Source organism: Galeopterus variegatus, unplaced genomic scaffold (genome assembly GCF_000696425.1).
Source record: "Galeopterus variegatus unplaced genomic scaffold, G_variegatus-3.0.2 Scaffold1384, whole genome shotgun sequence".
In the NCBI taxonomy this organism is placed as follows: domain Eukaryota; kingdom Metazoa; phylum Chordata; class Mammalia; order Dermoptera; family Cynocephalidae; genus Galeopterus; species Galeopterus variegatus.
Genome location: NW_007727495.1, coordinates 256417 through 272954, shown reverse-complemented (window position 1 = coordinate 272954; position 16538 = coordinate 256417). Strand labels below are relative to the sequence as shown.

General features: G+C 36.0%; 1 protein-coding gene across 1 annotated transcript in view; it reads left to right on the top strand.

Moving 5' to 3' along the window:
- PKP2 (plakophilin 2) overlaps positions 1 to 16532 on the top strand; it is an 80153-nt gene extending 63621 nt beyond the window's left edge. The window contains exons 8-13 of the mRNA XM_008576652.1: positions 473 to 637; positions 1804 to 1977; positions 8158 to 8311; positions 12909 to 13098; positions 15800 to 15887; positions 16037 to 16532. Coding sequence (XP_008574874.1) covers positions 473 to 637; positions 1804 to 1977; positions 8158 to 8311; positions 12909 to 13098; positions 15800 to 15887; positions 16037 to 16105 — 840 coding nt within the window. The 3' untranslated portion in view covers positions 16106 to 16532. The remainder of the gene's footprint in view (positions 1 to 472; positions 638 to 1803; positions 1978 to 8157; positions 8312 to 12908; positions 13099 to 15799; positions 15888 to 16036) is intronic.
- Positions 16533 to 16538: the final 6 nt, after the last annotated feature.

The following is a 16538-nucleotide window of genomic DNA, read 5'->3' as shown; positions in this document are numbered from 1 at the left end:
TAAAAAAGACAAAAAAGGAAAAAAAAAAAAAAAAGACTTTTAGTTTATCCCCTCCTAAGGCTACTGCTGCTGTCCTAGTTTGTGCATCTTTCACACTGATCATTTCAATAGCCTCCTAATAGGTCCCTGGAAAAATATCTCCTCCTATTCTCGAACTCGATATGGCTACTAAGATTTGTATCTAAAATGTAGAGTCATTCTGGGCATAGTCTTTAAAAAACTAGAAAGGTTCTCCATTGTTTTAAGAAATTCAGCCTCTACGTCTTAGCATTGTCCTCATGACCATTCATGATCTAGCCTTAGCCTTTCTAGCTATATTCATTTCACTTCCCCCAGGTACCCCACAGTCCAAGCATACCCAGCTGAATCCAGTAAACCCTGGAAGAGCTAAAGCCTAATGAGTCCTGTGATATTATACTTGCAAAGGGATACCTATAGGTACATGATCAATATTCCTGTCCTGTTTTCTCAGGCCACAGAGAACTGTGTTTGCATTCTTCATAACCTCTCCTACCAGCTGGAGGCAGAGCTCCCAGAGAGATATTCCCAGAACATCTATATTCAAAACCGGAACATCCAGACTGACAATAACAAAAGTATTGGGTGTTTTGGCAGTCGAAGCAGGAAAGTAAAAGAGGTATATTGGAAGGGCTTTCAAAGAAAGAGAGACAGAGACAAAGAAAGTGTGTGTACGTTTGTGTGTTTGTGTGTTTCTGAATACTTAGTATATGTCAGGTACTATTTTTAGTTATTTTAATCCTTACATCAAACCTATGTGACATGTATTAGTAATATCCTCATTTTCTTATGAGGAAACAGAGGTACAGAAAGGTTAATTAATTTTCCTGGAATAATTCAGCAAATAAGTGGAGGGAATGGAATTCAATCCCAAGCAATCTGGCTCCAGATTCGCATTGTTAGTCATTAAACCATATTGCTGTGTGCCCTATAGATTAGGAAATAGGCTTAAAGCAACATGGCCAATAGTATATAAATTGTTTTAACATTAAAGGCAGCCCTGATATTTGGCTTTGAGCAATCTAAAAATAAACTTTGTACATACTAAAGTCAAATCCCATAGGAAAAAACATCTATTTATTTCCATACTGACATAAAAACTGAAAGAATGTGACCTCCCCTACTCCTCTGAGTGTCATAGTATTTGTGAACTTGGAGAACAACTGGAAAATGTAGAACCGTGATACTATCCTGGATAATTTCACAAGACTCTGAGGGAATAGGCCTGTTTTTCTTATCTTCAGGGTGATTGTAACTAATTTAGCTTTTAGCTTAAAAGCAGCCAGAAAACCATTCTAGAACAGACTATGTTTAATTCTCTGAATTCTCTCTCACTGTGAAATGTAAGGTTAAGGGTTGTGGGGTGTTGTTAGGAAGAAATAATTGTCAGGGGCTAAAAGTTAAGTATAGTCATGAACAACATAACAACGTTTTGGTCAACCACAGACCGCATATACAGCAGTGGTCCCATAAGATTATAATCGCTATACCATATAGCCTAGGTGTGTAGTAGGCTATACCACCTAGGTATATCACTCTATGATGTTCACACTATGATGAAATCACCTAAAAACACATTTCTCAGAACATATCCATGTTGTTAAGCAATGCATGACTGTAATTGGAAATCATACATATTTACTTTTTAAATTTATGTTTCAAGGGCTTCTTATTTTGAAAATTATTAGTCTTTCTAGACAGTATGTCTGGTCTCTTGGTTTGGGTGTGGATTGGAGACATCACTTGAAGTGCATTAATTCTGGATTCCACTGTGTGTGCTGTTAGCAATACCAGGACATGCCACTGCCAGAGGAAAAGAGCAACCCCAAGGGTGTGGAGTGGCTGTGGCACTCCATTGTGATAAGGATGTATTTGTCCTTGATTGCCAAGAGTGTCCGAAACTACACACAGGAAGCATCTTTAGGAGCTCTCCAGAATCTCACAGCAGGAAGTGGACCAGTAAGTATCATGCCTGTTTATTTACTATTTTAAAATAATGACAATGTAGGCATAGCTACACTGGGTCCAGAGGTAAAGTGATGAGGTAAGAGCAAAAGTTTCCTCACTTAAGTCCAGACAATTCTGATAAATTACTAGAGAGTATTACAGCTTTCCCAGACTTTCAGCCTCAGCTTCTGCAAAGCTGGGTCAGCCTGCAAGTGAAAGACTTGTAGATATTTGTTTTGGTCAATGTTCTTGCAGTTACAAGTCTCAAAATCCTACCTCAAAGTGGTTTAAGCAAAAAAGAGGAATTTCTTGGCTCATGGAACTGAAAAGTCCAGGGTGGATCTTCTTTCTGTCATGACTGGACTTAGGTGCTCCAATGATTATAATTATGACTTTCTCCATTTCTGCACTGTTTTCCTCTACTGGTTTTGTTCTCAAATGCTCTGCCCATATGGTAACAAAGATAGCCATGAATTATTTCAGGCTTATATTTTACCAGCCCAATGTCCCCATAAGAAAAAATGTTGCTATTTTTCCAATAGTGCTGTTAAGAACTCAGAGAATGAGTCTCACTGGCCTGGTTTGGGTCTCTTGCTCATTTCTGAACCAATACCTGTGGTTAGCACGCTGGATGTTCTAATTAGCCAGGCCAGGTCTGGGTAATCTGCCCACATGGGAATTTCAGGGACATGGGTTGAGCAGGTGATGGTCACTGCCACTTGTACTGCATGGACTGAAATGGTATAGAAATGGCTCCCTAATGGAAAATCAGAGTGTTATTACCAAAAGAAGGAGGAATAAATGCTGGACAGGCAAAAACAACAGATGTCTACTGCAGTGTGGAGTTGGAAAGGACATCTGTGCTTTTGGGTACTGGAAATTCAACTACAAAAGAAAGAGCCAATTTTCTTTCCAGATGCACTTACTTTATACCTGCAAAGTCAAAATATATAAAACAGTCAAAGGTTATTCCCTTCCCCATGTATTTTGTACCATTCTACATATTTAGGGATTCTATAAATACATAATTATTTGAACTAAGCTCATATTTTTTGACTTGATCATTAAATTATTAGAATAAACTCCCCTAAAATAGCTCATTTTATGGCCAATCTCCATCAGTGTGGAGTTGGAAAGGACATCTGTGCTTTTGGGTACTGGAAATTCAACTACAAAAGAAAAGAGCCAATTTTCTTTCCAGATGCACTTACTTTATACCTGCAAAGTCAAAATATATAAAACAGTCAAAGCTTATTCCCTTCCCCATGTATTTTGTACCATTCTACATATTTAGGGATTCTATAAATACATAATTATTTGAACTAAGCTCATATTTTTTGCCTTGATCATTAAATTATTAGAATAAACTCCCCTAAAATAGCTCATTTTATGGCCAATCTCCAATTTTTCTCAGAGAAAAGCACTCTGTAGATAACGAAAACATTATTTATTCTTCACTTAAGAAACCATATTTATTCATTAATATGTGTGTTTACAGTGAAGCTTGTTCTCTGTTTTGAATAAAATTTGAAATGCTAAAATCAATATTTCTCTTATCTTAGCATTGTGGTTAAGAATACAACCAAACTTGTATCTCTTTGATTTTCTGCAAAAAGTACTTGTGTACAAAGAGAAAGAAACGGGGAACTACCAGGGATCCTTAAGGACACAAAGACATTAATTTATCATTTTATTTCTTATTTTCCCATGCTAGATTCCGAAAACCGTTTCTTTTATTGTGCTGATCTACAGACAGACGTTTGTAGAACCTCCCATGGAATTCAGAGAGTGCTTCCATGTTCCTGAGGATACAGGAATATTTGTGCAACTTAAGCTCTGAATATGTAGTTACATAGATCCTAAGTTCCTACATTCACTGAACATTTTTTTGAGTAACTACTACATAATAGGCACTAGCCTAGTGCTAAGTAATAGTGGTGAATAAGACTGAATCATCCAGTTTGTCTCCTAAAGAGAGGCCTACTACTAAACTGGATTAATCCATACTCAAGATTGTTAGAGTTGAATTTGCCTATAGATTTATAGGAGAAAATCATTAGGAGCATGGGAAAATGATATGAAGGCCATTGTTCTTTTAAGTTGTGAGATGCCTTTTATTAAAATTTTGATTTATATATATGAGGAGTCTTTACAAAGTTCATGGATAAATTCATATCTTTTAATTCTGTTTTTCACAAACTTTTTGAAGTACTCTTGTATATGCTTTCTGATCACAACTTTTTCTAATTTTTTATTGTTTAGATGGTGTGATAAAGATCCTTGTTTTTGTAATTTCTAAACAGAATCATCAAATAAAAAAACATGAAAAGTAGGCCATTAAATATAGATCCAGAAAATGTCCAGTCCATTGACCATGGGATCATAACTGAGATAGTTCTAAGCAATTGGTGGCCATGTGCCTTAAATGGTAAAGAACCTACATCGAAATAAATAGCTTCCTAAAAGACAGATTATATAACTTAAGTATAAAATGATGACAGCAATTTCTAGTTAGTAAAACTGCATTAATTTAAACTTTATTAGTTCAGATATAATGGTCATTCTAATAACAAGGAAAAAGGATGGTTTGATAAAATCTACCTGTTTAGCAAACTCTTTAGGTACAGTATAAATTAAAAGATTAAATGTTGCATAGTAAATGTTAAAAGTCATTGAAATAAACAGTTTTTATTTTTCATGTTTCTAAAACACTTTACAAGCACTTAATTTGATATCCATTATTAAAAAGTGAAACATATTCCCTTCCTCACATCTCACCTACAAAACAGTTTCAACAGTAATGATACCTAAATATGAAAGGTAAAACAATAAAGCTTCTAAACAATAAGATGAAAGAATATTTTTATGACCTGGAATAGGGAAGATTTCTTAAAAGTGGACACAAAAAGTACTGGCCGTAAAGTAAGTACTTGATATATTGACTGTATAAAATTAACAATTTATGGTATCAAAAGACATTGTTAAGAGAGTAAAAAAGGTAAAAAACAGAGTAGGAAAAGATATTTGCAACATATATAAGTAACGAAGTTTGGTATCCAGAAAATATGTAAGAGTCGTCAAGTTAACAATAAAAATTAGACAACCCAGCAGAAAAATCGGCAAGGGACTTAAACAGACCCTTCACAAAAGATGTTATTGAAACAGCCAATAAGCAGTTAAAAACATTTGCTCACCCTCATTAGTAATCAGGATGATGTGAATTAGAAGTGCTATTTGCAAACAGTTGACCAACTAACTAGGAGTCATTCTCACAGACACCTAAAAGCTGGAATACAGAATCTCTATTTGATAAAGCTGATTGTTTTTTTTCCTTATTAAGCAAATTCTAAAGCCATCCCACTTCAGACTTTTCCATTTCCCTTAGTGAATCAGAATTAATAAGACTTTGCTATGCTTTCCCTGAGATAAGCAAACATCGTTTGAGGGGCCAGACTTCATTTAGAGTCACATGTTTTCAGTGATCATTTTTATAAATTAACATTAAAGCTTTTTTTGTATTTAAGCATATATCATTAAATGGTATAGTATGATAAACATGTAAAGCAAGATTTTAATCTTAAAAGCATCTCATGTTTTAAAAGAAAAAAAAATTTTAAGAAATACCTTGTGACTTTTTAATCCATCTTAATAACTCATCTTGTCTTCAAGCACCCTCTGAGATGATAAATCTTCAGGGAAACTTGACAGCATAGCATTCTTATAGTTCAGTTCAATAAGCATTTATATATCTTGTACTAGGTGTCATACAAAGCACTAAGGGAGAAAAAAGATGGATAAGATACATTTCCTCTTTTCAAGGAGCTTATGTCTAATAGGAGATAGATGCAATTTAGGATAGGTGTAATCCAGAGAATGAGGGAGTAGTGGTAAGGAAGGAGAGAAAAGAAGATGCCAGATTATGAAGGACTGGATATACTAAGATGTTTGAACATCATTCTGAAGGCAGTGGGGAGTCATCAAATGGCTTAACCCTGAGGTGAAACATAATCAGATTAAATTTTAGAAGGATCGATCATTCTAGTGTAAGGCTTTGAAATCACCACTGGTGTTTAAGAAGCAGCAAGTTAACTAGCAACTTTTGAGTTCCTAGTGGAGATTGGAGACCATAAATTTGCAGAAGTACTAATCTGCAAAGGCACTGTTTGCTCTAGCAATATTTGGTAACCAAGTATAAAATCAGAATAGACAAAAAAGCTAAATGAACCCAATATTACAGTTTTGATGGGTGGGTGAAAAATAAGCTAGAATGACAGGATTGTTGAGGGTATTGGAAAGATAGTATTTGATTTGATGGCTCATGTACCCTAGTCTAAATAAGAAAGGACAGGAGAGAATTGATATCTTGAGGTGTGGGGAATGAAGATTGGGATAAAGGGACTGGAGTTCTAGATAAGGCTGAAGAGAAGTGTGGTAGGAGTGAGGTAGGAGATCAAAGAGAACAGGAAGACGTGTTCAGAGCCTGACATTGCTGAGTGTATGTTTCAGAAGCAAGCTATCTCTGGGTGAACACAGGTTCCGTGTGACCATGGAAGTGAGAACCTGATGTATAGAGGAGATCAAATTCAATGACTTTTGGGAAGTCTTAAGAACTGTGAGGTAATCAGTTTGGTCATCTACATGGAAAAGGGGTGGAGAAGGCTATGAACCAGGTTCCAAAGCCTGGTAGAGGTTGAAGAAGGACCAATAGGTCTTGGGATGACAAAGAAAATGTCACAGGGGTGATTGAACTGGTCAGATGACTGAGAAGAGCATGGCTTTTGCATATGAGGGAAGACATAATTGTGTAGAAGGGCCATTGGGAAAAGAAAGGAATGCCAAACCTACCTTCTGGCCCAAGATACAGGAGTTGACAAAATAAATAGCCTCCTCTCTAGATGGCTACAGGCAAAGGATTCTCCTCAGAGGAGAGCAGATAGTCTAACAGAATGTTCTGCAAATTAAGGAAAGACAAATTGTAATTTATTTATGATAGAACAATCTTTTTCAATAGTGGTAATTAAACTTCTTTGAGTCATGGACACTTTGAGAGTCTAATAAAAGTTAGGGACCATTTCCCTGGGAATGTTGATTACAAACACAAAAATGGTTTTAGGAACCTCCCAGCCTCTCCTTGAAGCCTATCCTAGACCTTAGAGTAAGAATCCCCATTCTAGAAGATAGCGTAGAAAAATGTAAGAGGAGGGTCTTACAGCAGGATGGATAAGCAGTGTTCAGATGAGATAAACAGAGAAGATAAACACTTTGAAGAATGGTCAAGAATTACAGGAATTTTGGACATGATGGCCTTGAATTAGTTTCATATAGAAATCTAATATAAAGTCACTGACACAAGTTAAAGCCCCAGTATTGGAGATTCATTGATGCAAGAAAGGGCCTGGTCAGTACTCAGACCCCCTGAAAGTAAGTGGTCAGCCTAACTCCATACAAGGCTTGCTTCTGGTGGACCTTGACCTGGACCAGCAACTTGCACACGTAGCCTCTGATACAGAGCAGAGAATTACAGATAATCTAACTAGGAATAATTCCTTTCTTAAAAAGACTAGATCTCTTTCAGAATAAACTATGTTTTGTTCAGAAATGATAAGCTTATTGAAATACATAAAATGCCAAAACTTGAAGAAGAAGAAACAGAAAAGATGACTAAGCCAACAACCAGTAAAAAAATTGAAACGACAATCAAAGATTTTTTCTCAACCTAGTTGACTTTCTGGGTGAATGCAGAATCCGTATAGCTATATGGCTAAATTCTACCAAACCCACAAAGATGAAATTATTCTTGTATTATATAGGAATACAAGAAGATAGAAAAAGAAGATAGAAAAAAGATTGAAAAAGAGAAAACACTACCTAATTTTATACTGATGTAACCTTGATTCTAACACTGATAAGTATAGTATAAGAAAAGGAGAAGACAGACCCATTTTATTCATAAGCACAAACAATATAATAGCTAATCAAATCCAACATTGCATTTAAAAGTATTGAATAAACTTTTGTCTAGTAATTAAATTGAAAACCTAATAAGAATTTGAAGAAAATATCTTTAGACTGGTTTTATCACATTTCTAATCATTTAAAACATCTTCCTCAACCTCTAGCAATCTATAGAAAGCTTAACATTTCTGTGATATCAAACGCAATAGCACTTACAGGATGTGTCTCACAAAACAGATGCCAACATCAGTAGCTCAGACAGTTGTCCAGAAGGAAAATGGTCTTCAGCACACCCGAAAGATGCTGCACATTGGTGATCCAAATGTGAGAAAGACCGCAGTCTCCCTGCTGAGGAACTTGTCTCGGAATCATTCTCTAAAGAATGAAATTGGTGAGTTGATGAAAGCATCTACATGTAATATGTACATAGTGAAAATGCAAATGCAATAAAGCATTGTCCATATCACATTCTTTTCACAATGAAGAACTAGAAATGTGAACAAAGAGCAGGAGGTATTAAATAGGCCTGACTTTGGTGCTGCAAGGCATCTCACTGGATCTCAAATAGGATGTTTCTTATCCAGCACTGTTTTGTTTTAATTACTACAGTAGAGAAGTTTTAGACCATACTAGTAATTAATAACAAGATAAGTAATATGTTTCATATTTTTTGTCCTTCAGCCATCCCATCCAGTGAAGTCTTTTTAATCAATGTAGCTGTCCTTCATAAAGTTCTCCATGTGGCTGTTTAAGATCACTCTTACAGAATATTAAAAAAACACATGTGTAGCCATTGTTTACTTTAGAAGCTTGGCTTCTAGTGTGTTGGACTCGAAAAAAGAAAAAAGAGGGAAAAAAAAGAGGATAGACATATAATCACAAGAAAAACAAAAACAAAACGAAGTCACTGAATAAAGCAGATTTGGCATGAATAGTTTCTAAAATAAATACAATGAAACATATTTGCCCTTTTTTTGGAGCATCTGTATTATTGACAGAGATGATAACTATGTTATATTATCAAATAACTTATTTTTTATTCATTTGCTTAGACCAAGAAATATCTGATAAATGTTTGTTGAACCAAGTAAAAAACTATAAAATGAGATAAAAGGAGGATAAAGCTAAAATTAAACATGCTTCCTAATGCTCCATAAATTGGTCATTTCTAACAATTTTCAATTTTTTTTTCAGTTTTTCACAAAAGGCCACTAAAATTATAAATAAATTTGTTTGTTTTAATGGGCTGTATTTTGGAATCTATACACACACACATAGCACCAAGGATATTGAAGTCTACGGTTAGGTTTTAGTAATGTTATTTTCTTTTTCTTTTTTTTTTTAAAAAAAAGATGACCGGTAAGGGGATCTTAACCCTTGACTTGGTGTTGTCAGCACCACGCTCACCCAGTGAGCAAACCGGCCATCCCTATATGGGATCCGAACCTGTGGCCTTGGTGTTATCAGCACCGCACTCTCCCGAGTGAGCCACAGGCCGGCCCCAATGTCATTTTCAAAGACAGCTAGCAGCATATTTGACAGGAGATCATACAATGGTTTCATGCCCATTATAAGTATAGAGAGAGACTGGAAATTTTTCAGTGAAATCTAAAAGAAACCTTGCCTTAGGCTCTCTCAAAATTATGAAAGTGTTCTCCCCATTGTCTTTTGTAGGCTTTTGTGTTGGACTTCAATAGAAGTGTATTATCCTTTAACTATTTTTTTTCCTTTTCCTAAATGAAACATTGACTCCATCTTTAAAATACTGCCAAGGTAAATAACTGCACTTTACACATTATGCACGTGCCTTCACGGCAGAAATGCTGTCGGCCTCAGGTTCTGCAGTCACTTAACTGTTAGGAAAGTATAGCTGTAGCCCCATGGTTTATATAAGATGATTCCACTGATGAACCTCACTTTAAGGACAACAGAGAGAGAGACTTCAGCAAGATAAATGCAATTTTAAAATTCCAAACTGGCTTTATGTCAAATATGTAATTTAAGTAAAAGTACCTATCTTTATTCAGGCTTTTAATAGCCAGGATTAATGCAAATCAATTTGAAATACATGCTTTGTGTTTCTCGTGAGAGATATGTAGGCCAGGTAAAACTTTTCATGTGCTGACCTGGAATGAAGTTGTCACATTTTACTTACACTTACAGACATAAACTTGAAACATATATTTTCTCAAAAACTTGAAGATAGGCAATGTGGAATGGTGACGGTATAACTGATCTCACCCAGAAGATGTGAGTCTGCATCCCACAGTGCTACTCTGCCAAACCATGTCACCTTCGCTAGTCACTTAACTGCTCTAAACCAAGTGAGATTAATAATCACTACCTAATAGTGTTTTTCCAGGATCAGATAAAATAATGTACATGCAAGCACCAGGAAGTATTGAATACATCTCTAGAATCCCAATTCACATCTATTTATCATTACAAATGTTTTCAGACATCAAAATAATGTCTTAGCTTCTTAAGACAATGAAATTAAGCATTAAATGAAATCTCCCTCAACAATACGACATTGAGCTATAACCTTCCAATATCAGGATAGGGCCTTCGATTTTATATTATACTATTAAATGTCTTTTTCAGGCCCAGAATGCAGTCTGAAAATATATACACAAACACACTTATATATACAGATATACATTCATACTCACACACACACACACAACACACCCGAACGCACACACGGGAAGGGAGCTTGATAGAGATACATATCCTCCCCTACTATATTGTGGTGTTTAGCATTGTCAACATACACATATAAACTGTTGTGCTATTTTTCTAAGAAAAATAAACACAATGTAAAATGTTAAAGACTCCATCTACTATAAAGCTCACTCCCCCTCAGCCATGACCTTAAGTTTCGACCTTAGAATTGATCTGCAGAAGTGGACATTCATGGTTGTGGTGAGGGAAGAGAGGAGAAAATCTCTCATCAAGGACATTTCTCAATGTAGGCAGCCTGGGTCTCAGCTGCCATTACCACACCCTGTAAAGAGATTAATTGAGCATTTTATGCTGTGTCTCAGACTTATTATCTCCTTGTTGACAACCTAAAATTCAGTGAAAGGAAGATTCATGTTCTTAAGGCCTTTTATTCTGTGGTTTCTCTTCTTAAAAGGAGGAAGCCTTCTGATGATAACCAGCATCTATTGAGAGTTAACTGTGTGCAGGGTACAGTGATACCATCTGAATGCATTAATCCATTTATTCCCTCAAAACAACCCTGTGAAGTAGATACTGTTATTTCCTCATCTTATGAATTAGGGAAATGAAGCATAGAGAGGTCAACTAGCTTGCCCAGAACACAGAGCCATTAAGTGGCAGAACCAGGACTGAAATTAAAGACCAGCTTCAAAGGCTGAGCTCTGAGCTTTTAACACTATGCTGTGAGGTTAAAATAACAGAAAAAAAGAAAGCATCCAGGCGTTTGAGCAGAAGATATGTCTTACCTGTCAGTCAGGTCCAGGTATTATCAAAGGATTACCTATCATTCACTGCCTTTTCTTGAGAACTTCCCTGTTTCAGTATAATGATTGATACTGGAAACACAGAAATAAATAATTGTCCTCAAGGAATCCATAGCTCCATTTGAAATGCAGACAGGCACTAAATAATTACAATTCAGTATCATAAAGAGAGAAGTGTGGTTCAAGGTGCCACATAACACAGATGAATAATAAAATTTATCACAAACGTTGTTATACATCCACTATAAATGCCATACTGTGGGGAGCAACAAAAGCAGCAGAAGCATGCTTACTGTCATTTAAGGAGAATCCAAAGTAGTTAGAGAAAAAGAAGAAAACATACACGAAAAGAATTATTACAAAAAATCAAGTACAAATTCATACCCCCAAAATACACACCACAGGAAAAATTATAGTGAAGTCATCAAATATTAATACCTCTTTTATTACTACAAAACATTAATACCTCTCTTGTTACTATGAAAAAGCCAAACTCAAACCTATACCCAAGAAGTTACATGTGTAGTGAAAAAGTACATTTAAAACAGGTCATTTCTCTTTTTTAAATAATAATATTATTTATTGAAAACACTTTGGAAAAATACAGATAATTTTTTAAAAATATTTTTAGTTGAGGGCCGGCCCGGTGGTGCACTGGAGAGTGCGCTGCTTGGGAGTGCGGCGGCGCTCCCGCCGAGGGTTCGGATCCCATGTGGAGACCGGTTCCCGCTCACTGGCTGAGCGCGGTGCGGGCACAACACCGAGGGTTGCGATCCCGTTGCCGGTCCCCGGTATGGGCGCAACACTGAGGGTTGCAATCCCGTTACCGGTCAGTAAAAAAGACAAAAAAGGAGAAAAAAATAATATTTTTAGTTGATCATTAATACTGTTGTAGAAAAGCAAATACCAATGAACATTTCAGTGTGTTTCTCCTCGAGTTTCTTAGGTGTTTCTTTCATAATATTATAATGTCATATGTATTCTTTTCATGAATAAGTATACTAATTTTTACACAGAAAATTAACATAAATATTTCTTGTTATGCATGCTTTATAGATCTGTTTTGGGATACATAATACCTGTCATAAAATGGTGCATTTTAGTTAATCATATTCCCATTATTGGGATATTAAGGCTTTTTGTAATTTTTTACTTATACATAGTACTAACTTAAAGATCTCTGCAGAACGCTTTCTCCATTTTTAAAGCAATATCTTTAAAATGAATTCCCAGAAGTGAAATTACTGATGGAAGATTACGAAAATTTTTAAGTTCTTGACATTTGTCAAATGGCTTTCTGAAATGGTTTTCAATATACTAAGCACAGAATATCCTTGTTTAAAAAAATCTTTTTTAAATTTGATTATTAGAGATGTTACATCTTTTCGTGTTTGTTATCCAACTATTTTTTTTTTAATGTTCTTTACCGAAAATGTATTGGGATCTTGGGATTAAGAAACAATCTTCGTAATCAAACGTTCTTTTTCTTTCATTTTGTAGCCAAAGAAACTCTACCCGATTTGGTTTCCATAATTCCTGACACAGTCCCGAGTACTGACATTCTCACTGAAACTACAGCATCTGCCTGTTACACGTTGAACAATATCATCCAAAATAGTTACCAGAATGCACGAGACCTTCTAAACACTGGGGGCCTGCAGAAGATTATGACCATCAGCGCAGGCGAGGAGTAAGTCCTTTAGCATCTGTGCATCAGCTGTCTCTGCTTTCCCTACCACCACGCCTATGAGTAAATAATCTAGTTCTGAATGTCCAGTCTTTGAGTACAATGGGCAGCATGGCCACAGACTAGATTGTAAAGCTGGGCCAGATCATCTGGTTCAGTCCTGGGTGATCGGGCAAGTGAAGACATAAATCAGCCAAGCCTCACAGCTGTCCATTCTCTTCTAAAATATCAACATAGAGTCAAACTCCATAGCTTCTCTTGGTAGTGCATTCCAGCATTTTATTGGCCTAATGAATTAGTTTCCCAGACTTTTCCTCACTTAAATCTGTGAAGCTGATGCCATAGTAGACAGCTCAGAATCCTGGGGATAGCCCGGGAGCAGCAGTGGGAGGGAGCCTACAAGAAATTTTTGCTTTCTCAGTTTCTTGATCATATCTCTTCTACCTCTTATTCCCTTTCTGAAAATAGCTAATGCATATAAGTCATCCACATCTCTGTTCCTATGTTTTCAACTTTTTCTCATTTAAAAAAAAAAAAGTGAGGAAGAGAATAAAAAACATTGCATAACCAAATTCTTAGTTAACCTAGAATGATGAGATCGGAAGGGGGCATAAAGATTATCTTTTTCTCTTTATACAACTCAGAATTGTTTGACTTGTTACAAATACATGTTTGTAAATAACTAGAAATGAAGTGCTATTATAGCCTAGTTCTAATGAGTTGCAAAGCAAACAGACATCACTTATAGCAGAGAGATGTGTGCTTGGCTGTGCAGGAGTAAGGATAGGGAACTGTGGTATCCTGGGAAGAACACATATCACCTCCACCACAGCCCACCCAGTGCAGGCCCCTTGTGCTCTGCAGCAGCCCCTCTGGCAAAGCACACAGTGAAGAAAAACCACATTTAGAGTCAGGTGATTAGAACAAGCCCTGAGCACTAGCTAGAATGTAAGTTCCCCAAGAACAGGGAACACTCACCTGTCCCCAGGAACTGGCAGATAACAGCTGCTCAGTCTTTGTGGAAAGAATCAATTATTGCTGCAAAACAGAAAAGACTCTTCCAAGTAGCCATCCAAACATCTAAGCAAATCACTGGAAGATAGTATGATTTCAATTATTTGAGTATTCAGACGTAACAATTGTTGCACATAGGAACATGCCATCACTTTTAGAAACTTCTTGTAGTTTAGCAAGATTAATCTGTTCCTTGTCTGTTGCCCCAAGTATCCATTTGTGAGTGAGTCCTCACATGCCCTGTCTCAAAGCAAACAAAAAAAGTCAACAAGGAGCTTCTACCAGTTGCGCCTAATGCTGTCTTTTTACTAGAAGGCTGTATATCTGACCTATAATTTATGGGCTGGCCTGGGAACTAATTATCATTTACAACATTATATCTTTGAATAAATGATCGCCAGTGCCAAACAACCAACTAATAAACAAACTATATGAATATAACACCCTTGTAATTTAAGAATGCTTTACAATTTTGAATATTAGAGACCCATAGCTTTCATGGATTTATTTGTACTTCAGTTATTACCAAGTGATTCCAAAAAGTCCATGAGGTACTAAACAATCTGTGAGCTGCTAATTTGACTTACCCTCCCTGCAAGGCTGTTATGGAAGAGAAGGCTTTTAGCTGATGCATGAACCCTGCATGCTCCTCTCCATGTAGCTTTGCATCCTCTATTCTTGGTTGCATATTTACAAGTTCCTATGATATGGGAAAATAAAACTCGTTTAAAAAAAAAAACTTCAGCCATGCATTAGGCAGGTGATGCAAAAGAAGGAGATCTAAGAAGGCACTGATCTTTAGCCAGAAATGGGAAGCTTGGGACAAATTTAAAAGCAGAATGTCAAAAACTAAATACAATGTCAAATTCAGTGATGGCTTGGATTAATAATAGGAATAAGTTTTCCTCTTGCTGTATACTAAAATGTATAGTGATTTTGAAAGTATTTGAACAAGTGCTGCCACAAGAATTCCTTTCATTAACATGAAAAATTGCTATACTACTACATTTGTAGAATGACTAAGTCTAAGAGACCTATATATTTTTCAGTCATACTTTCCTGCATTTGTCATCTATAAATATACAGATAGAAATTGTGTTCCTAGATGGGAAAATAAGTTCTATTGGTGTACAGTAGTGCTAGGCATCTATAATTAACAATAATTTATTGTATGTTGTCAAATGGCTAAAATGTTCTCATCTTAAAGAAATGATAAATTTTTTCAATGATGAGTTTGCTAACTACCCTGATTTGATCACTATGCTAATACATTGTATACATGTACTAACATAACTTTGTACCCCATAAATATGTACAATCAATATGTTTCAATTAAATAAAAAAAAAATTTTAATTGTATTCTATAAATAAATTCAAGGATTTGAACATGTCTAAGGATCTATTCCTCAAAAATGTTAAGGATTTAATTATATAATTATAGTTTAATTATATATTTATATTTAATTATAGTTTAATTATAAACTATTAGCACTGTGCTAGTGGTTTAAAAAGATTAAAACAAAAAATAATGTGGTCCCTGCCTTCCAAAGCTCACCATCTGATTGTTTGGCCTTGTGAATGGCCTGACGTAATGGACGGTTACTGAGGAACAGCAGTTTAAGATTTACAAATGTCAAAAGACAGCATCAAGAAACCTCATGCATTCTCACCGATGTCCTTTTCTTTTCAGCTATGCCTCCAACAAAGCAAGTAAGGCTGCCTCTGTCCTGCTGTATTCACTGTGGGCGCACACAGAACTCCATAATGCATACAAGAAGGTAAGAACACTGACAGGGAGTGTATTGTAGTGAACAGTCAGATAATAATGGCCCACTTGACTTGGCCCTGGTGAAAAATCACCAAAAAACTGCATTTTCTTGTGTGAGAATTTTGTTACCTTTCACTTTTCTATTTGCTTGTTCCAAAGGCTCAGTTTAAGAAGACAGATTTTGTCAACAGCCGGACTGCCAAAGCGTACCACTCCCTTAAAGACTGAGGAAAATGACAGAGTGCTCTCAGAAATATCAGCCTCACCGTTCTCAGCTACAATAAAAGCCCCGGAGGAAAACACCTATTTTTCTACTACTACCCAGTCCCCCCAAAAACTCAAAAAGCATACCATGTTTGTTTCTATCCTTTTCTATTTCCATGGTCCCCAGAATCCAGAAAACAAATAATCACAACATAGTTTTATTAATCTTCTAGAAGACACTTGCAAGTTTGTCACTAGTAGATACTGCAAACAGGCTCTAGTTTACCCTCTACAAATAGTTGTCTGTGCTTTCAGGGCTTATGGTGCATGGCCTCCTGGAACCAAAATGTGAATTTATGTGGAATGCACATTAACAGTATAAATAAGGAGAGAACCTATTGCATTATGAGGATTTTAAAAGTTTAATTTACATTTTTATTCCTTTTCTGGTTTCCAT